The sequence below is a fragment of the Jaculus jaculus genome, chromosome 10, assembly GCF_020740685.1.
Source record: "Jaculus jaculus isolate mJacJac1 chromosome 10, mJacJac1.mat.Y.cur, whole genome shotgun sequence".
In the NCBI taxonomy this organism is placed as follows: domain Eukaryota; kingdom Metazoa; phylum Chordata; class Mammalia; order Rodentia; family Dipodidae; genus Jaculus; species Jaculus jaculus.
The window spans coordinates 19,289,352-19,312,039 of NC_059111.1; the positions used below are offsets into that span (position 1 = coordinate 19,289,352).

The window sequence follows — 22,688 nt, forward strand, 5'->3', positions numbered from 1 at the left end:
AAAGGGCCCTGACTCAGGCTTTCTCTCAGGTCCCTTAACTGGACTTATCTCTGATGGGAAGGGGACCTCACCTGTCATCCGGAGGCTCCTGGACCCTATGTGATTTTTCTGTGCAGGACACCAAGCTCTTCAGTGAAGCCGTCTTTCCATGCATTTGTTGGTTGCTAGTGGGAAATGGGTCTATGTCAGGAAAAGGGGCTAAAAAGACTTTTTTTTTTTTTTTCCATTAGCTCAATCATGCCCAAGGCAGCTGCCAGTCATGCCCAACGCAGCTGCCTCTGTCCCCCTACCCTAGCCTGGCTCTCGTGTTGATGAGAAAGTTGAAGATGTTAGTTTGGTGGCAATTAAAGATGTCATGGTTTAGAGCCATCTTCCAGTTTCTTTCTAGGTGCTGTGCCATGCAAGTGCTTTTGGCAACTGAGCCATCTTCCCAGCCCCTGACTTCCTGTACCAGTTATCCCAGTGACCAGAACTGAGAGAGAGAGAGAGAGAGAGAGAAAGAAAGAGAGAGAGAGAGAGAGAACGAACATTCAATTCCCCATATCCAAGTCCTACTCTAGATATTAGCTTTTTCCTACCTTTGCCAATTTGATAGGTAAAAATATGTCATCTTCGTTTGTATTTTGTCTAGAGGTAAGTTGAGCATGAGTTTTGTTGAGGCGTCTTACACAGCGTCTTACCTGGAACCCTGAGGTTCAGGTAATGCCTGGGCCGGAAACAAAATCAATCTGTCCACCTCACTCTTATAAATTCCAGGCAGCTGCTAATCCAAGCAGAGCTGAGTCTTTGGCCCCACCCTAGAGGAGGGACTCTGCCACTTCTTTAGGCTTCTGAGCTACCCAAGCAACACTGCTGTAAACTGTCAGCTTCTGGGAAGTGCCTCTGCGTACAGGAGGCCTTATCAAAGGCGGGGAGTGCGTTTTGCTATGGAGGGCGGATTCCAATCAGACAAGAAGTGAGAGTGGCTGGGAGGAGTGAGGCTGCCCATACCAGGAAGTGGCTTCAGTTACCTTCTGACAATTAGAATACCTTTGCCATGACAGCCAAACCATTTAAAAAAATGTCCCAGAAAGGAGGGGATGCTCTTTCCTCGGGCAGGTGGGACTCCCCAGTAGCTTCTGAGATCCTGCCTCCACTCACCAGTTCCAAAGAGTCCCCTATCCTGTTTCTCCACGTTTGCCATCAGCAAGGCCTGAGCCATCACACCCAGCCCCAAATGAGTGGCCCCAGGGATTGACCAGGAAAGAAAGATGATCAAGAAGCAGACCTAAGGGCTGGAGAGATGGATTAGTGGTTAAGGTGCTTGCCTGCAAAGCCTAAGGACCCATGTTCGACTCTCCAGAACCACGTAAGCCAGATGCACAATGGTGAGGCAAGCACAATGTCACACATGCCCACTAGGTGGCGCAAGCATCTGTGGGTCAACTGCAATGGCTGAGGCCCTGGCATGCCAATTCTCTGTGTGTGTGACTGTCTCTAAAATTAAAAAAATACATAAATAAAAATAAAAATAAAAAATAAAAAAAGAAGTAGGGCCAAGACAGGGCCATGTGGGGTCCAGAATAGGCAACAAGTTTCTGTGTGGCAGTCCCTCTGCAAAGAAGGAACTGGAATTGAAGCCTGAAAAATGTGAACAGAGGAGATGGCTCAGTGGTTTTAGGGGGTTTTTTGTTTGGTTGTATGCATGTTTGTTTGTTTTTTATAGGTAGGGTCTTGTTCTAGCTCAGGCTGACCTGGAATTCACTATGCAGTCTTAGGGTGGCCTCGAACTCACAGAGCTCATCCTACCTCTGCCTCCCAAGTGCTAGGTTGAAGGCATGTACCACAAACACCCAGCTGGCTCAGTGGTTTTTAAAATATTTGATTTTTCTTTATTTATTTGAGAGAGAAAGAAAGAGGGAGGGAGAGAGAGACAGAGAGATAAAACAGGCACACCAGGGCCTCCAGTTGCTGCAAACAAATTCCAGATGCATGTGCCATCTTGTGCACTGGCTTACACGGATCCTGGGGATATGAGCCTCTGTCCTTAGACTTTGCAGGCAAATATCTTAACCGCTCAGCCATCTCTCCAGCCCCTCCCAGTGGTTTTTTTTTTTAATTTTTTTTTTTTAATTTTTATTTTATTTGAGAGCGACAGACACAGAGAGAAAGACAGATAGAGGGAGAGAGAGAGAATGGGCGCGCCAGGGCCTCCAGCCTCTGCAAACGAACTCCAGACGCGTGCGCCCCCTTGTGCATCTGGCTAACGTGGGACCTGGGGAACCGAGCCTCGAACCGGGGTCCTTAGGCTTCACAGGCAAGCGCTTAACCGCTAAGCCATCTCTCCAGCCCCCTCCCAGTGGTTTTTAAGAGGGCCTGTATGTAAGCCTAATGGCTGGAGTTAGTGTCCCCGGAGCCCACAGAAAGCCTAACACAAGTAGCACACACACCTGTAATCCCAACACACCTGTAGCAACAGGAGACAGAATCAAGAGAATCCCAAAATTTGGGCCAGCTAGTCTGGTGGTGTTTGCACAATAGCAAAAATAACATGAAAGACTCTCAAACAAGGACCAACACCCCAAGGTTGTCTTTTGACCTCCACACACATAGCACACCCACCCACACCCACGCAAAGAAAAAAATGTAAATGCTCTCATACTTACTTCTGTGACTGGATGGAGCAAATGAAAGTGTAAATATATACACACACATACATATATATATGTGTGTGTGTATGTGTGTGTGCACCTACAGACATACATGAATGAGTATGGGCATGCCAGGACCTCCTGCCCCTGTAAACCACTTTGTGCATCTGGCTTTATGTGGGTACTGGTGAATCAAACCCAGGCCATCAGGCTTTGCCAGCACATGCCTTTAACTACTGAGCCATATCACCAACCTGACAGCTCTCTTCTTTAAAGACTAGAATTACTGACTCGGCTTAAGGTCTGCCAGGACCCTCAGAGATTACTCACCATGAACCCTCCAACCACACCATGGAATAGACCAGAAAGTGAGTTCCTCCAAGGGACAGGCCAGTATCACATTGTGAATATTCAAGCAACCTCACCCTAGTTACAATCATATGGCCTGGTGACCTCTGTCCTCAACCTCACGTGTTTGACGCATACATCAGCAGGCACGGTCGTATGCTGCATAACGTTTCAGCCATTGGACAGCAGTCCCTTAAGGTTATAGCACCCAGTGATGTCACAGTCTTAGTTTATGTAACCACACTCCATGATATTTGCACAACAAAATCTCCCAATGACACATTTCTCAGAACATTTCCCTGTCATTAAGCAATGTATGCCTGTACTTCCTGAATCCCGTGAAATGACAGGTATGATAGTGATGTGACCTTTTGACTCCTAAAGCTAATTTCTGGGTTTATTTGGATGCATCATGTCACACTCAACAGAGGATTTCTCCCTTAACGTTTTGAAATATAAAAAATATTTTTATTTATTTATTTGTAAGCAGGGTGGGGTGGGGGAGAATGGGCGCACCACAGCCTCTTGCCACTGCAAAGTCCAAATGCAGGCTGGCTTTATGTGTGTATTAGATAATTAAACCCGGGCTGTCAGGTTTTGCAAGAAAGTGCCTTCAACTGCTGAGTTATCTCTCCAGCCCTCCCTTTTTATTTTCATTAAAGAAAATATAGGAAATATACAACATTTATAAAAGATTAAAGTAGTCAAAAATCCATGAAGGGCTGGAGAACTGGTTTAGCAGTTAAGGCACTTGCCTGTGAAGCCTAAAGACCCATGTTTGATGCCCTAGTACATGTAAGGGAAATGCACAAGCTAGCGTATGCACCTGGTGTTTATTTGCACTGGCTAGAGGCTCTGTTGTGTCCATTTTCTCTCCATCTGCCTCTCTCTCTCTCCTCTTTCAAATAAATAATTTTTTTTTTAAATTCCTTAAGCCAGGAGTGATGGCACATGCCTTTAATCCCAGCACTTGGGAGGCAGAGGTAGGAGGATCACCATGAATTCAAGGCCACCCTGAGACTACATAGTGAATTCCAGATCAGCTGGGCTAGAGTGAAACCCTACCTTGAAAAACCAAAAAAAAAAAAGGTTGGACACACATGCAAATATATAAATACATTTTTAAAATGTTGGAGGGAGGCGGTAAACTCAGTTGGCAGAATACCTGCCTAGTATCAAATAAAAATAGGTATAGTAGAGAATATCTGTAATCCTAGCATTCTGAAGGCAAGAGGATCAAATTCAAGGTCATCTTTGGCTCCATAGCAAGTTTGAGGCTGACCCTATCTAAAAAGTAAATAAATAAAAATAAAAAAACTCTCTGAAAATCCCACAAAGAAACCAGTATAGTGGCATGTGCTTATAATTCTAGCACTCAGGAAGCTGAGTCCTGAGTTTGAGGCCAGCCTGAGTTACATAACGCAACCCTGTATCAACAAAGGGAGAACTAAAAAAGAGGAGGAAGAAGGAGAAGAGGAGGCCAGCATGGTGGTGCACGCCTTTAATCCCAGCACTCGGGAGGCAGAGGTGTGAGGATCATGGTGAGTTCAAGGCCAGCCTGAGACTCCATAGTGAATTTCAGGTCAGCCTGGGCTACAGTGAGACCCTACCTCACAAAAGTAAAAAAAAAAAAAAAAAAAAAAAAAAAAAGAGAGAGAGAGAGAGGAGGAAAAAAGAAATGTTCATTCATTTTATCTATTTTATTTTACCTGTTTTTTCTTTTCTTTTTTAAAAATTTATTTATTTATTTGAGAGAGAGAGAGAGAGAGACAGAATGGGCATGGCAGGGCCTCTAGCCACTGCAAAGGACCTCCAGATGCACATGCCACCTTGTGCATCTGGCTTATGTGGATCCTAGGGAATTGAACCTTGATCCTTTGGCTTGGCAGGCAAATGCCTTAAACCACTAAGCAATCTCTCCAGCCCCCTTTTACCTATTTTTAAACTTGTATCTATGAATGCATACATTTAAAAAAATATTTATTAATAGCAGGTTGTGGTGGTTGCGTGACAGCATTCAGGAGGCAGAGGTAGGAGAATCACTGAGTTTGAGGCCACACTGAGACTGCATAATGAGTTCCAGGTCAGCCTAAGCTAGAGTGAGATGCTACCTCAAAAAAAAAAAAAAAAAAAAAAAAAGGCTGGAGAGATGGTTTAGTGGTTAAGGTGAAGCCTAGGGACCCCTGTTCAACTCTCCAGGTCCCACATAAGCCAGACACACAAGGTGATACACGTGTGCAAGGTTGCACATCATGTGTATAAGGTGGCACATGAGCTTAGTAGCTGGAGGCCCTAGTGTGCCAATTCACTCTCAAAGAAAAAAAAAAAGGCCAGTCTGTTGGGCTTGCCTCAAAAAAATGCAAAAAATATTTGGGAGAATACATAATTTATATAAATGGTTTGCGTAGCATATAAATTGTGCATGTGATTTTTTGTTTTGTTTTGTTTTTTTTGAGGTAGGGTCTCACTCTAGCCCAGGCTGACCTGGAATTCAGTATGTAATATCAGGGTGGCCTCAAAATCATGGTGATCCTGCTGGAATTAAAGGGGTGTGTCACCACACCTGGCTTTAAATTCTTTATTGAGAATATAATTTTTAAAAGTTATTTATGGATTGAGAGGGGGAGGAGATATGATGGAGAGAGGAGGTTCAAAGGGGAAAGTGGGGGGATGGAGGACATTACCATGGGATATTATTTATAATTATGGAAGTTGTTAATAAAAAATTAAATTAAAAAAATAATGAAACTTAAAAAAAAGTTACTTATGGGCTGGAGATATGGCTTAGCCGTTAAGACACTTCCCTGCGAAGCCTAAAGTCCCAGGTTTGACTCCTTAGTACCCACATAAACCAGATGCACAAGGTGGCTAATGTGTCTGGAGTTTGTTTGCAGTGGCTGAAGACCCTGATGTGCCTGCCCATCCTCTCTGCCTCTCTTTTCTCTCTGCTTGCAAATAAATAAATAAAACTATTTAGAAAACAAAACTGTCTTAGGAGTACATGGTGACTTGGGAATTTCTCAGTCAATCATGTAAAACAACAAAAATCACATGCAAAAGCTGGACTTGGTGGTGCACGCCTTTAATCCCAGCACTCGGGAGGCAGAGGTAGAAGGATTGTTGAGTTTGAGGCCACCCTGAGACTGCATAGTGAATTCCAGGACAGCCTGGACTAGAATGAGACCCTACCTTAAAAAATGAAAAACAGCCATGCGTGGTGGCGCACGCTTTTAATCCTAGCACTCGGGAGGCAGAGGTAGGAGGATCGCCGAGAGTTCGAGGCCACCCTAAGACTACATAGTGAATTCCAGGTCAGCCGGAGCCAGAGTGAGACCCTACCTCGAAAAACCAAAAAAAAAAAAAAAAAAAAAAAAAAGAAAAACAGCATTTAAGCCAGGCCTCCTGGCACACTGGTAATCCAAGCATTTAGGAAGTAAAGGCAGGAGGGTCACCTCAAGTTTGAAGCCAAGCCTGGTCATTATAGTGAGTTCCAGGTCAATCATAGCTACATAGTGACAGCTTTTCTTTAAAAAAAAAAAAAAAATGTTGTGCTCACTCCATGCATAACTCTGATTACCCGAGTTCAGGTCCACAGTCCACATGTAAAAACTGGAACTAGATGCACAAAGTTGCTATGTATCTGTAGTTCATTTGCAATGGCTACAGGTCCTAGTACGTCCATTCTCTCTCTCTTCTTGCAAATAAATAAATAACAATATTTTTAAAAATAAGTTTTTCACATGCCTTTAATACTAGAACTTGGGAGGCAGAGGCAGGAGGAATGCCAGCCTTAAAAAATTTTATTTTTATGTATGTGTGCTTGTGTGTGTACCTGTGTGTGCACATACTCATGCGTGCCAGGACCCTTTGCTGTTCAAATATCAGATGCATATACCATGTTGGGTTCAGCTTTACATAGATGCTGGGGCATGGAAGCCAGTCTGGAAAGCTTTGTAAGTACTTTTAACCACTGAGCCATCTCCCCAGCTCCCTTAAGAATACCATTTTTTGGCCTGGATATCCATGACCTCATAGTGCCTGACACTACCTACACAAGATAATCATTAGAGGAGGAAAAGATCACAACATCAAAATAAAAGAGAGACTGATTGAGATGGGGAGGGGATATGATGGAGAATGGACTTTCAAAGGAGAAAGTGGGGGAAGGGAGGGTATTACCATGGGATATTTTTTATAATCATGGAAGTTGTTTTTTTTTTTTTTTTGAAAAAAAAGAATATCATTTTTAGGGCTGTAGGGATGGCTTGGTGGTTAAGATGTTTGCCTGGAAAGCCAAAGGACCGAGGCTTGATTCCCCAGGATCCACGTTAGCTAGATGCACAAGGGGGCACTCATGTCTGGAGTTCAGTTTGCAGTGGCTGGAGGCCCTGGCATGCCCATTTTCTCCCACTCTTTCTCTGTTAAATAAATGAATAAATAAAAAATTTAAAAACTGGAAAAAAATACCATTTTTAGTTGGGTGTGTTAGTGCAAGACTTTAATCCCAGCACTCGGGAGGCAGAGGTAGGAGGATCGCAGTGAGTTCGAAGCCACCCTGACTACATAGTGAATTCCAGGTCAGCCTGGGACAGAGTGAGACTCTACCTTGAAAAACAAAAAACAAAAAAAAAAAAAACAACAACAAAAATTTTTTGCAAGCATTTCCTCCAGTTTGGCATTTGTCAGGAGTGGTTTGGGCTCTGTTTACTTCTCAATGGCTGTGCACTCTTCCACAGGGCAGGTTCCTAAGCCCGGGCCCAGAGACAAAGCGAGGCACAGAGGGGAGCGTGGGGAACGGCTTCCACAAAGTTGAGATTCAAGTTCTTAGGGCATCAGGAAGCCAGCGAACAACCAGATCCTTGTAAACCCAGATAGTCACCGAGCATTCCAAACTGAATAGGATTATAATTTTTCATGTTAGATAATCTTGTCTGGATAATCAGGCAATTAATCCTTGGGGGGGGGGTGGTGAATGTGATTATTTTGTTGTTTGTTTGTTTTGTTTTTCGAGGTAGGATCTCACTCTAGCTCAGGCTGACCTGGAATTCACTATGTAGTCTCAGGGTGGCCTCGAAATCGCGGTGATCCTCCTACCTCTGCTTCCTGAGTGCTGGGATTAAAGGGGTGTACCACCACCAAATGTGATCTTTTCTTTCCTCAGTAGAGAGCCTTGCCTCCGCCTCCTGCAGCCCGAGTGTGCGGCATTCAGGGCACCCTCACTGGAAGTCTCCCCCACCTCGGCCACCACCCCCAGCATCTGTCACATGTCACTATCCTGTGACTGCCCATCTCTAGGGTTCCCAGAGGCACTTGCCTCATTCATCACTTGAGTCATGCTGGGGGAGGGAGCAGAGGGCGGAGTGAAGGAGCTGAAAAGGTTGGAGGAGATGGGCCTTATGAATAACAAAAGAAGGCCTGGCATCCACAAGCCTCAGCAGGAAGAAAGTCATCAAAGGGAACAAAGGACAGGTCAGCAAGATGGTGACCAGCCTGTCCTTCCCCATCTCCTCTGATAAACGCAGTTGGCCTAGTCCCCTGCCTGTGGCTGGGTAATGAGAAAACCCTTGCTGCTCTCAGAACATTTTTACTAGCCATGCTTTCTCCCCTGTAGTGTCCTGTTTAGATAAAGGAAAATAAACAGGGACTGGAGGAAATAGCTTAGCAATTAAGGGGCCTGCCTACGAAATCTAAGAACCCACGTTCGATCCTGCCACCAAACACAGATGCACAAGGGTGCGCACGCGTCTGGAGTCCGTCAGCAGGGGCTGGAGTTCCTGGCGTGCCCATTCTCTCTCTCGCACACAAAGGAGCAGAAGTAAAGAGAGAAAGAAGAGTCGAAGTGGTGGCAGGAGCCTTTAGTCCCAGCGCTTGGGGGGCAGAGGTAGGAGGAACTCCATGAGTTATGACAGAGAATTTCAGGTCAGCCTGGGCTAGTGAGTGACTTGAAAAGAACAATAAAAACAAAGCAGGGCTGGAGAGATGGCTTAGTGGTTAAGCGCTTGCCTGTGAAGCCTAAGGACCCCAGTTCGAGGCTCGGTTCCCCAGGTCCCACGTTTGCAGTGGCTGGAAGCCCTGGTGCGCCCATCCCCTTTCTATCTGTCTCTTTCTCTCCCTCTTTCTCTGTCACTCTCAAATAAAGAAATAAAAGTGACAAAAAATATTAAAAACAACAACAACAACAAACAAAGCAGAACAAAAAAGCGCTGGGCATGGTGATACACACGTGCAATTCCAGCACACAGAAGGCAATTGTAGGAGACTCACAGGAGGCCAGAGGCCTATCTGGTTCACTGTAGTGACAGCCAGAGGTACAGAGGGAAACCCTGTCTCAAGCAAATAAAACAAAACAAGCGGGGATGTCGTTCAGTGGGTAGAGGGCTTGCTTAGCGCAAAGCCCTAGCTTAGATTCCCAGTATCACATACACTGGGTGTAGTAGCTTATGCGTGTTATCCCAGCAATTGAGAGGTGGAGGCAAGAGAACCAGGAGGGCCATCCTTGGCTACATAATTCCAGGCTAGCCTGGGCAACTTGAGTGAGTGAGGTGGGGATAGAGGAAGGAAAGGAGAAGGGAGGGAGGGGAAAACAAAGAGCAAGAAAAATGTATCTGGGGAGTTGGCTCAGTGGTTAGAGGCACTTACTTGCAAAGCTTGCTGGCCCAGGTTCAATTACCCAGTAACCACATAAAGCCAGATGTACAAAGTAGCACATGTGTCTGGAGTTCATTTGCAAGAGGCCCTGGTACACCCATACTCACCCTTCCCCACGCTCCACTTGCAAATAAATGATTTTTTTTCTTTTTTCCCAGAGGTAGGGTCTCACTCTGGCTGACCTGGAATTTACTATGTAGTCTCAGGGTGGCCTCACACTCTCAGAGATCTCCCAAGTACTGGGATTAAAGACATGTACCACCATGCCTGGCTATAACAGTATTTTTGTAATAAAAGAAAAGAGGGCTGGAAAGATGGCTCAGCAGTTAAGCACCTACCTGCAAAACCAAATCACTAATTTGATTCCTCAGTACCCACATAAAGCCAGATGCACAAAGTGGCACATGCATCTGGAGTTTGTTTGCAGTGGCTGGAGGCCCTGGTGCACCTACTCTCTCCCTCTCTACCTGCCTATTTCTGTATCTCTTCCCTCAAATAAATAAATAAAAATAGGGCTGAAGAGATGGCTTAGTGGTGAAGGCATTTGCCTGCAAAGCCAAAGAACCCAGGTTCAGTTCCCCAGGACCCACGTTAGCGAGATGCACAAGGGGGCACACGTGTCTGAAGTTCTTTTGCAGTGGTTGGAGGCCCTGGCCCATTCTCTCTCCCTCTGTCAAATAAATAAATAAAATATTTAAAAATAAATAAAAATAAAAGTTTTTTTAAAAAATGAAAAGAAAGGAAAGGAAAGAGAAGAAGGAAAGGGAGCCCATGCCACAGGAAGGTGTCCAGGACAGAGCAGTCAACCATTGCTCACGTCAGAATTCAAAGGCAAAGGCTAGGAGGGAGCCTCAAGAGCATGGTACTCAGCCTGGCGCCCCACTCTGCTGTGGCAGCGTCTGTCCATCCCCCTGCCAGACACTTTTCCTCAAGCCTCTAGCTCATGTCATACCACACGGGTCATAAGCCATACCCCCCTACCTTCCATCCCATCCCTATATTCAGACGGTGGAATTAATATCGGGGTCTGGGATTCTGAAATTTATACCTATTATTTTTTTCCCCATTCAAAATCACAAAAATAGGCAGAGGTAGAAGGGTCGCCATGAGTTCAAGGCCACCCTGAGGCTACATAGTGAATTCCAGGCCAGACTGAGCTAGAGCGAGACTCTACCTGGGGGTGGTGGTGAGGATTACATTTAAGGACTGGATAGATGACTGGTTAAGACACTTGCTTGCATAGCCTGATAGCCTGGATTCAAGCTCCTCCCCCCGCCGGCCCGTGCCCACATAAAGCCAGATGCACAAAGCGGTGCATGAGTCTGAAATTCATTTACGGCAGCATGCTTTCTCTCTCTCCTTGCAAATAAATAAAAATTCCAAACACCCCACAAAAATAACCGCTGTCACGAAGTAGTTGTGCTCTACCGACTTTTTTTTCTTTTAGCTTCAATTATTTTTTAAATTTAATTAATTTATTTCTGAGAGCGAGAGAGAGAGGGAGAGAATATGGGTGCACCAGGGCCTCCAGCCACTGCAAATGAACTCCAGAAACATGTGCCACCTTGGGTCCTGGGGAATTGAACTGAGGTCCTTTGGCTTTGCAGATAAATGCCTTAACTGCTAAGCCATCTCTCCAGCCCTTCAATTCTTTTTATTTCAGTATGTATGAAGCTTTTTCTTTCTTTTTTTTTTTTCAGGTCATAAATGTTTGTATTATATATTTTTTAACCTTTTAAAAATTTTTAAAATTTTTTTTGGTTTTTCAAGGTAGGATTTCACTCTAGCCCAGGCTGACCTGGAATTCACTATGGAGTCTCAGGGTGGCCTCGAACTCACAGCGATCCTCCTACCTCTGCCTCCCGAGTGCTGGGACGCCTGGCTTACTTTTTTATCCGTTTGTTCTTTATTAGTTATGGACATACTCAGTGTGTAAATGGCACCATCCTTACCCTCACCTCTCTCCTCTCCCTCTGTTCACTTCTCACGGGGTGGGCGTCCTCTCATAGGACAGGTCCCTAAGGAAGGACACAAGGAAAAGCAGGACAGCAAAGGAAATGGCAGACTGGAAAACTCAAAGGTGGCTCTTTCCTGGAGAACGCCCAGCAGCGGGCACAGCAGGGACCTGCCTGCTCGGAGCCTCTCCAACTGTTGTGGCACTTGGGCCCTTGTGTCCATTTCTTCATTCCTCCCAGGAACACTGACTGAGCGTATCCTACCATGTGCCTGGTATGGGGTACGGCGTACAGCAAGGGGTGGGAATGGTCCAGAAAGAGCGGCATGGGTGAGAGACCGAGAGGCAATGAACCCAGGGATGCCAGTCTCGCTGCCCCCCCAACCCACAGACCTCGCGGACTAAGCCCCGTAGGGAACCAGGCCTGAGCATTCTACTCAGCCTGCTTCCCACAGACAGAACACTCCCGAATCTACATCTCTAATCGGCACTCCTTATCGCCTCCAGAGCTTCTGACCTGACAACTGGATGAGTCTTTTCTTTGGAAAAATATTTCTCAGCCTGCTTCCCACAGACAGAACACTCGCAAATCTACATCTCTAATCTACATCTCTAATCGGCACTCCTTATCGCCTCCAGAGCTTCTGATCTGACAACTGGATGAATCTTTTCTTTAGAAAAATATTTTTAAATTTTTGTTTATTTATTTGAGAGAGAGGCCCGGGGGGGGGGCATGGAGAATGAGCATGCCAGGGCCTCCAGCCACTGCAAACAAACTCCAGATGCATACGCTACCTTGAACATCTGGCTTACATGGGTCCTGGTGAATTCAACCTGGGTCCTTTGGTTTCGCAGGCAAATGCCTTAACTGCTAACTACTACGCCATCTCTCCAGCATCCCCCCCCTTTTTTTGTTTATTTGTTTTTTAATGTAGGATCTCACTCTAGCCCTGGAATTCACTATGTAGTCTCAGGCTATCCTTGAACTCACAGCTATTCTCCTATCTATCCAGACTTATTTTTAAAATATTTTATTTTTATTTATTTATTTGAGTGAAGGACAGAGAAAGATGCAGAGAGATAGAGAAAGAATGGTAGTGCCAGGGCCTCCAGCCACTGCAAATGAACTCTAGATGCATGCATCTCACGCATCTGGCTTACATGCATCCTGCGGAATCAAAACTAGGTCCTTTGGCTTTGCGGGAAAGCACCTTATCTGCTAAGACATCTCTCCAGCCCAGATGAATATTTTATTTTATTTTGGTTTTTCAAGGTAGTGTCTCACTCTAGCCCAGGCTGACCTGGAATTCACCATGTAGTCTCAGGGTGACCTTGAACTCACGGTGATCCTCCTACCTCTGCCTCCTGAGTGCTGGGATTAAAGGCGTGTACCACCATGCCCGGCTTTTATTTTATTTATTTATTTATTTTTTGAAGTAGGGTATTGCTGTAGCCCAGGCTGACCTGGAATTCACTATATAGTCTCAGGGTGGCCTTGAACTCATGGCAATCCTCCTACTTCTGCCTCCCAAGTGCTGGGATTAAAGACATGCACCACCATGCCCAGCCGGGATGAATCTTGTAAAATGGGCTTGGGGCCACCACCACCCCAAATCTGCTTCCTTCTAATCGCTATGAGAGGCTCCATTCATTCACCACCCAGTTACCCCAGCCAGAACCTTCCATTTGTTTTCTTCCCACCCCACATTACCACTACTCAACCACAATATCTCTGTTTCTCCATTCCTGCTATGTCAAGCAAGGCCAGGCCACTATTGTCTTTCTTGTGGATTCTAGCAACCAACCCGTTCCCTAGCTACACCTGCCCCCACCTCGCCCTCAAACACCTGCTTTCTGCCACATGTGCACGGCAACTGATAGAGCCTCCTGCAGCCCAGCTTTGATCCCACCACTCTCCTGTGGCTGTCCTGCACTTCACTCCTCATCTGGCCTCTTGGAGTATCCAACTCCTCGTTTTTTATATCTTTTATTTATGAGAGAGAGAGAGAGAGAATAGGCACGCCAGCGCTTTCAGCCACGGTAAGCGAACTCCAGATGCATGTGCCACCTTGTACACCTGACTTACGTGGGTCCTGAGGAATCGAACCTGGGTCATCAACCACTAAGCCATCTCTCCAGTCCCAGCTCCTAGTCCGACCTCCACTACCTGCCACCCCTCCCTCCCATGGATCTCAGCTGAGCACCCCACCCTCCTTGCACAGGGCTCTTCCTGCCGGAATTCCTTCCCCTGCTTCTTTATGTTGGGGGAGGGGTTGCAGTCCTCTTTCAAACATTAGTCCACATTCCACCAGCCCAGCAAACCTACCGTGGTTTCCCTCAGGGGCTCCCTACCTCCTCTGTGGCCTTCCCTCCTTCTTGCAAGCTGCTAGCTGAGCCTTCACTATACCAGACTGTGCTGGTCTGTTCATGCACCCTCCTCTTTCAGCTGACTCTGAGCTCCAGCACCCCACAGTCCTGTCCATTTTTGCATCACCAGCACACAGTGGCAACCGGTGTTTATAGAGAGAAGGGAAGGAGGAGAGAGAATGAGAGCACTTCAAAGACAGGAGAAGGTAAACCAGGCGTGGTGGCGCACGCCTTTAAGCCCAGCACTCGGGAGGCAGAGGTAAGAGGATCGCCATCAGTCCGAGGCCACCCGGAGACTACGTAGTAAATTCCAGGTCAGTGTGGACCAAAGTGAGACCCTACCTCGACAAGCCAGACCAAACAACAACAACAAAAAAGAAAAAAAAAACAGAAGGGCTGGGGAGATGGCTCAGTGGTTAAAGGCATTTGCTTGCAAGCCTGCCAGCCTGAGTTCAACTCCCCAGCACCCACATAACACTGGACTCAAAGTGGCGTGCACATCTGTGATCCCAATGCACCTACAATAATGGCAGACAGAGCGAGAAGAACGAGGGTGCTCAGGCACAGGAAATAAAGCAGCAAAAGCCAAATAACAAGGGACAAGGGAGACCGTGTCTCAAGGAGGGTTCCAGGAGAGGACAAACACTCTGAGGTTGTCCTTGGATTCTCACATGTGCGCTCTCCCTCCCTCCCTCTCTCTCTCTCTCTCTCTCTCATACACACACCCACACACACACATAACACACATCCACATCCATACACAAACACGATGAAAAAAATAGGAGAAGGGGCTGGTGAAATGGCTTGGCGGTGAAGTCATTTGCCTGCGAAGCCTAAGGACCCCAGTTCAATTCCCCAGGACCCATGTAAGCCAGATGCACGAGGGGCCACATGCGCCCAGAGTTCGTTTGCAGGGGCTGGAGGCCATGGAGCACCCATATGCCCTCTCTATGTATCTGCCTCTCTCTCTCCAATAAATAGACAAGCCAGGCATGGTGATGCATGCCTTTAATCCCAGCACTTGGGAGGCAGAGATAGGAGGATTGCTGTGAGTTTGAGACCACCCTGAGACTCCATAGTGAATTCCAGGTTAGGTTGGGCTAGAGAGAAAACCCTGCCTTGGGGAAAAAAAAAAATAGGAGAAGGAAAAGAGAAAAAAAAAATCAAGCAAGAATGAAGGGTCACAGAATGAGAACACTCAGTGTGTAGGAGGGGAGTCAGGGGCAGACAGGAGAAAACAAGATTCACTCACAACTGAGCCCTTCCCTCCAGGACTCCTGGCCTGTGGGAGAGACAGTCCCGACCTAGCGCCGAGAGTCATTTAACCCACCCTGGCTGACTGATCAAAGAGAGAGCCAGGCTCAAAGAAGGCACAAACAGAGGAGACTGGACAGCCAAGTGTGGTAGCTTATGCCTGAAAACCCAGCAGTCAGGAGCTAGACAGTGAAGAGCTTAAGGTCTCTGGGCATTGTGGTGCACACCTTTAATCCCAGTACTCAGGAAGCAGAGGTAGGAGGATCACCATTGACTTCGAGACTGCAGAATGAGTTCCAGATCAGCTTGGGCTAGAGTGAGACCCTGCCTTGTAAAAAAAAAAAAAAAAAAAAAAAAGGCCAAAGGACCCAGGTTCGATTCCCCAGGACCCACGTAAACCAGATGCACAAGGGGGTGCATGCACCTGGAGTTCATTTGCAGTGGCTGGAGGCCCTGGTGTACCCATTCTCTCTCTCTAATAAATAAATAAAAATAAAATATTTTTTTAAAAAGCTGGGGCTAGGGCTGGAGAGATGGCTTAGTGGTTAAGCGCTTGCCTGTGAAGCCTAAGGACCCTGGTTCGAGGCTTGGTTCCCCAGGTCCCATGTTAGCCAGATGCACAAGGGGGCGCACGTGTCTGGAGTTCGTTTGCAGTGGCTGGAAGCCCTGGCACGCCCATTCTCTCCCTCTCCCTCTATCTGTCTTTCTCTCTGTGTCTGTCACTCTCAAATAAATAAATAAAAAATGAACAAATATCAAAGATAAAGAAAAAAAAAAAATGAACAAAAAAAAAAAAAAAGCTGGGGCTGGGCGTGGTGGCGCACACCTTTAATTGCAGTGAGTTCTAGGCCACCCTGAGACTGCTTAGTGAATTCCAGGTCAGCCTGGGCTACAGTGAGACCCTACCTTAAAAAAAAAAAAAAAAACAAAAATTAATAAAGAAATAAAAATAAAAAGCTGGGCATGGTAGCACACGCCTTTAACTCAGCACTTGGGAGGCAGAGGTTGAAGGATTGCCATGAGTTCAAGGTTACCCTAAGACTTCATAGTGAATTCCAGGTCAGCCTGGGCTAGAGTGAGACCCTACCTCAACGCCCCCCTGCCAAAAATAAATAAAAATAAAAAGCTGGGCATGGTAGCACACGCCTTTAAATCCCAGCACTTGGGAGGCAGAGGTTGGAGGACTGCCATGAGTTTGAGGCTACCCTAAGACTGCATAGTGAATTCCAGGTCAGTGAGACCTTACCTTGAAAAACTAAAAAAAAAAAAAAAAAAGTGGGGGGGATTAGAGATGGCATATTGGGGTGAAAGCAAAGGCTGGGCCTCCCGCCTGCACTGTGCTTAGCTGTACTCCCATAGGCTATCTGTACCCAGAGAGCTCCCCTTCCCAGTCCTCTCCCCCACACCCCACCCCTTCCCAACCAGACAGCAAACCCCCCTCCAGGTCCCATCTCAGCCTCTGGCAGCAGCAGCGTCTTGTTGCGGCTGAAGCTAGAACCTCAGCCAGGCCTGGCAGCCTGAGCCAGGGGGGCACGCATGGTCACTGGTGGGCCCTTCCCCACAGCTGGCAGTCGAGTGGTCCCCTTGGCTATTGTCTCTACAGGAAGGCACCCACACTCCCCCAAGTTGACTTCTGAGATCCCAGAACCCTACCTCCCCCATGGGTCTTGCCAGCCCTTTTCAAAGCCAGGCCCTGGGCCAGCTCCCCCTCTGCAGCCAGCAAGGACAGTAGGCCTCTGTGATCTCCAAGGAGGGAGCGGCCGACCACACTGCTCTCCTCCAGGCAAAAGCCACATCAGAGCCCACACAGGTCCCCGCCGGCCACAGAAGCAGCCACACGGGGACAAGGAGCTATGTGCACATCTGTCCTAGATGGGACTTCAAAACCAGATACTTGGCAACCTAGGCTTGGGGTTCTACCCCTGCCAGGGGCTCCAGATCTCCCCGTGTCTTCCCATCCACCCCACACGTCAGTGTTCAGCCCGCTGTGCCTCCTCTTAGAGAAGAGACACTACCTTACTGGTAGCTTTAATGCGGAGCGGACTGAGTTGACATTAGAATCACCTACAGGGCTTCTTAGAGCCTAAAACAGTAACATGGTGGTGGCAGACCTGTAATCCTAGCGCTTGGGAGGCTGAGACAGGAGGATGGAAAGTCCAAGGCCAGCCTAAGCTATATAGTGAATTCTAGACCTGGTTTACATGAGACCTTCTCTCTCTCTCTTAAAAAAATAAAAAAAAGGTCTGGAGAGATGGCTTAGCGGTTAAGCGCTTGCCTGTGAAGCCTAAGGACCCTGGTTCAAGGCTCGGTTCCCCAGGTCCCACATTAGCCAGATGCACAAGGGGGCGCACGCGTCTGGAGTTCGTTTGCAGAGGCTGGAAGCCCTGGCGCGCCCATTCTCTCTCTCTCCCTCTATCTGTCTTTCTCTCTGCGTCTGTCGCTCTCAAATAAATAAATAAATAAATAGTTTAAAAAATAAAAAAATAAAATTAAAAGCCTGGAGAGATGGCTTCGTGGTTAAGGCACTTGCCCATGGGCCTAAGGACCCAGGTTCTATTCCCCAGTACCCATGTAAACCAGATGTACAGGGTGGCGCATGCATCTGGAGTTTGTTTGCAGTGGCTGGAGGCCATGGCATGTCCATTCTCATTCTCATTCTCTCTCTCTGCCTCTTTCCCTCTCTCTCAAATAAAAAAAAAATTTTTTTTAAATATTTTAAGGAGGGCTGGGGAGATTGCTCAGTGGTTAAAGGTACTTGCCTGCCAGTCTGGAATCTATTTCCTAGTACCAACAAAGTGGCACCATGAATCTGGAGTTTGTCTGCAGCAGCAAGATATTGGTGTGCCTATGCACTCACTCTCCATCTTTCTTTCTCAAATAAATAAAAATACTTTTTAAAAAATTTAAGAAGGGCTGGAGAGATGGCTTAGCGGTTAAGCACTTGCCTGTGAAGCCTAAGGACCCCGGTTCGAGGCTCAGTTCCCCAGGTCCCACGTTAGCCAGATGAACAAGTGGGCACACGCATCTGGAGTTCGTTTGCAGAGGCTGGAGGCCCTGGCGCGCCCATTCTCTCTCTCTCCCTCTTTCTCTCTGTGTCTGTCGCTCTCAAATAAATAAATAAATAAATAATTTTTTAAAAATTTAAGAAAAAAGCCAGGTATGGCGGCATACGCCTTTAATCCCAGCACTCAGGAGGCAGAGGTAAGAGGATTACTGTGAGTTCAAGGACACCCTAAAACTACATAGTGAATTCCAGGTCAGCCAGGACTGTAGTGAGAACCTACTTCGGAAAAAAAAGAAAGAAATTTTAAAGGGAAAAAAAATAAAAAAGGAGCTTGGCTTGCATACTGCTGATTTAGCATGCAAGCAATCCTGGGTCCAATCTTCAGTACCACATAGACCCTTTCTGATGGCACATGCTTCTAATCCCAGCAGTCAGCAGTTGGGAATTGGGAGGGTCAATACAAGGTTATCCTCTGCTACCTAGCCAGTTCAAAGCTAGCCTACATCACACGAGAGCATGCAGCAAAAATAAAAATAAATGTGTTAGGGAAATGGCTCAGTGATTATGAGTGCTTGCTCCTTAAGCATGAGGGTCTTGGGAAGGCCCGAGACTCACCAGAACAGAGGTTAAAAAGCTGGGTAGGGCCACGAATGCCCAGTAATCCCAGTCCTTGGGGGGCAAAGACCAGTGGCTTGTCAATCAAAAATAAAAATAAAGCCGGGCGTGGTGGCGCATGCCTATAATCCCAGCACTCGGAAGGCAGAAGTAGGAGGATCGCCATGAGTTCGAGGCCACCCTGAGAATGCAGAGTGAATTCCAGGTCAGCCTGGATCAGAGTGAGACCCTACCTCGAAAAACCAAAATAAATAAATAAATAAATTAATTAATTAATTAAAATAAAATAAATAAAAAATTAAAATAAATAAAATTTAAAAATCCTGCAGCTCTGAGTTTAGGGAAAGATCCCCCACCTCAAAGAAGCACAGATAAACAACAGAAAAAGGCACCCCAAATTATCTGGCCTCTGAACACATGTGTACTGCTTGCATGCATTTGCACATACGCACACATATGTGCATACACCAAATTCCATACACAACACTACACATATCTGCACACACCTCCACACATACAATGGAGGGAAGAAAGGAGGGAAGGAAGGAGGGAGTCTGAGCCCTGTTTTAGACTGATTATCTTAGGATCTCTAGAAGTAACATTTAAGTGACTACATATTCTTAAGTTATTATTTAAGTATAGTCTACATTCAGAAAAATGTACATGATCAGGCATGATGATGCACACCTTCAATCCTAGCACTTGAGAGGCAGAGGTAGGAGGATCGCTGTGAGTTCAAGGCTGGCCTGAGACTACATAGTGAATTCTAGGTCAGCCTGGGCTAGAGTGAGACCCTACCAAAAAAAAAAAAAACTATATGTGAAGTAAGTATACAGTTCAACACATTTCAAAATGAGCACATGGACTGGAGAGATTGCTTAGTGATTAAGATGCTCGCCTGTGAAGCCTAAGGACCCATGTTCAATTCCCCAGTACCCACATAAGCCAGATGCATAAGGTGGCACATAACGTTTGGAGTTTGTTTGCAGTGGCTAGAGGCCCTGGCACACCCATCCTCTCTCTCAAATAAATAACTAAATAAAATATATTTTTTAAAATGAGCACATACTTGGGGACCAGCCACTCCTCAACCCCTCCCTGTGTCTTTTAGTTTCACCCCACCATCCGAAGGAATCTGCCATTCTGCCTTTCAACAACACAAACTGCCTGCACCCCGCTTTTGTGTGAAGAGAATGACAGCCTCCCTATGCTTTCACTCAGCAGGGCATATTTGGAACAGCATGTATTATTTGTAAACTGCATTTTCACTAGCATTTAGAATTCCTTTGTAGGGATATACAATTTATTTTATCATTTCACTATTGACAGGAATGGGTAGTTCCCAGGTTTTGCCTATTATGAAAGCAATGGAAATTCTAGTACCAGCCTTGTGAGCACAAGTATTCTACTCAAGTGGGTAAACACTTAGCTCTGGTATTGTTGGGTCACAAGGTAGGTGTATGTTTAGCTTCTGGCTTTAAAGACTCCTTGGTGATTTTAAATCTGCAGCCAGAGTTAAGAACCCACTGGAAAAATTCTTCCCACCTGCTTCTCTTTCTGCTTCAAGGGAGAAGCGATGCCTCCTTCTTTCTCTAAGGCCAGCTGGTCTGCTAGGACTCAGGATCTGAGGTCCCGAACTTCCTGAGGCATGTTGTGGCCAGACTCCTGGTTACTAAATTCCCTTTCTCTGTTAAGACCATCCAGCCCATATCCTATGTTGGGTCAAGAAAGTGACAGAAGCCAGGCGTGGTGGCACGCGAATTTAATCTCAGCACTCCAGGGGCAGAGGTTAGGAGGATCGCTGTGAGTTCGAGGCCAGCCTGAGACTAATTCCAGGTCAGCGTGAGCTAGAATGAGACCCTACCTCAAAAAAGAAAGAAAGAAAAAGTGACAACTTTCCTGTGTGCCAGAGGCCAGCAATGAAGCCCGCCTAGGTCCTTCCTGGGAGCCCTGAAGGCACAGTGCCTACACATAGCCCAGAAACAGGGCAAATAGGACAATGTATATGGATTCAGGTGCATTGCTAATTTGCTGAAAAAAAAAAAAAAAAGGTTTTTTTTGGACACTTGGGTATCATGTAGCCCTGGCTGGTCTTCAACTCTCTATGTAGTCAAGCATAACCTTGAACCTCCTGCCTCCATCTCTAAAGTGCTGGGATTATGGCTATGCACCAAAGCACCCAGTTTATGTGGTGCTGGGGATGGAACCCCAGACTTCATGCATGCTAGGCACGTACTCTATCAACTGAACTACATCCCCAGCCCGAACATGCTGATATTTGAGGATCAAAGTTAATTTCCAGCCATGCCCTGCCTTGAAGAACCAAAAACAAACAAACAAAGCGAATTGCCAGCTCAGAGAGATGGCTCAGTGGTTAAGAACACTTCTTGTGTAAGCACAAAGGCCAGAGAAGACCTCAGAGATCATTCCATTTCAATCCCTAGGATCCAAAATGCCTGGACATGGCCATATGTGACCTCAGTCCCTTAGGGGAGCAGAGACCAGAGAATCATGAGAGCTTGCAAAAGTCAGCTTTGGCTGGATGAAGACCTTACCTAAAAAAAAAGCAAATCCGGGCATGGTGGCACACGCCTTTAATCCCAGTCACTTGGGAGGCAGAGGTAGGAGGATCACCATGAGTTCGAGGCCACCCTGAGACTACATAGTGAATTCCAGGTCAGCCTGGACTAGAGTGAGACCCTACCTGGGGTTGGGTGGGGGGAAGCAAAACAAACAAAGAGAGAATGGCTGAAATCAAGAAGAGAGATGGAGTCGGAGGGACACCCAATGTTCTGCTTGGGCCATCACAGGTGCCATGTCTGCAGAACCGGAACTGCAGGGGAGCACAAGGGTGTCACATGGGCACCTGCACACATGCCACTCCAAAGAAGCAAAAACAAACAAACAAACAAAAATCTTAATTTCCGGGCTGGAGAGATGGCTTAGCGGTTAAGCGCTTGCCTGTGAAGCCTAAGGACCCCGGTTCAAGGCTCGGTTCCCCAGGACCCACGTTAGCCAGATGCACAAGGGGGCGCACGCGTCTGGAGTTCATTTGCAGTGGCTGGAGGCCCTGGCGCGCCCACTCTCCTCTCTCTCTCTCTGCCTCTTTCTCTCTCTGTCTGTCGCTTTCAAATAAATAAATAAAAATAAACAAAAATAAATTAAAAAAAATCTTAATTTCCTCCTTGCACAAAAATAATTCTGTTATTGTCTCTGCCTTTGCACAGAAATCACACCAAACTGACTGTATCTAAAACAATGGCTGTCCTGCCACGCCCACTGACTAAACAGTTACCAGGTCCCAATACAGTTGTTCCACTCCAGCTCCCCTGGGAAAGGGCTCAAGGAAGGATTGGCACACACAGAATCAAAGTCCCTACCCAGACAGGACGCCTTAGACCAGGAATGTGTTCAGTGGTTGCTTTTTGTTTGTTTGCTTTTTTCCTTAACTGTTTGGAGAAGCTTCAAGTTGAAGGAGGGATGTGGAGGGCAGAAGCCCTTCTCCCTGAGACCAGTCCAGCAGACAGAATCACACGTGTGCTTCAGACCCAAGCCCAGCCATCTGCATGCTGGCCAGCACACTCCTGAGAGTGCAAAGTTGAGCTAGCCCAACAGATTTCCTTTTTTAAAAAAATTATTATTACCTATTTTTGAGAGAGAGAGAGAGAGAGAGAGAGAGAGAGAGAAAGCGGCAGAGAGAGAGAGAGAATGGATGTGCTAGGGCCTTCAGCCACTGTGAACGAACCCCAGTGGCGTGCGCCCCCTTGTGTGCATGTGCAGTGTTGCGTGCTTGTGTGGCTGTGCGTCTAGCTACATGAGACCTGGAGATTCGAACATGAGTTCTTAGGTTTTGCAGGCAAGGGCCTTA

General features: G+C 46.6%; 1 protein-coding gene across 6 annotated transcripts in view; it reads right to left on the reverse strand.

Moving 5' to 3' along the window:
- Gramd2a (GRAM domain containing 2A) overlaps positions 1–22,688 on the reverse strand; it is a 53,644-nt gene that overhangs the window by 11,134 nt on the left and 19,822 nt on the right. For 5 of the 6 annotated variants that reach the window (XM_045161024.1, XM_045161021.1, XM_045161023.1 and 2 more), the window contains one exon: positions 72–164. In XM_045161024.1, the coding sequence (XP_045016959.1) occupies positions 72–164 (93 nt within the window). Of the gene's footprint in view, positions 1–71; positions 165–22,688 lie in introns of those variants that run through there. The other variant, XM_045161027.1, reaches the window with a different exon arrangement.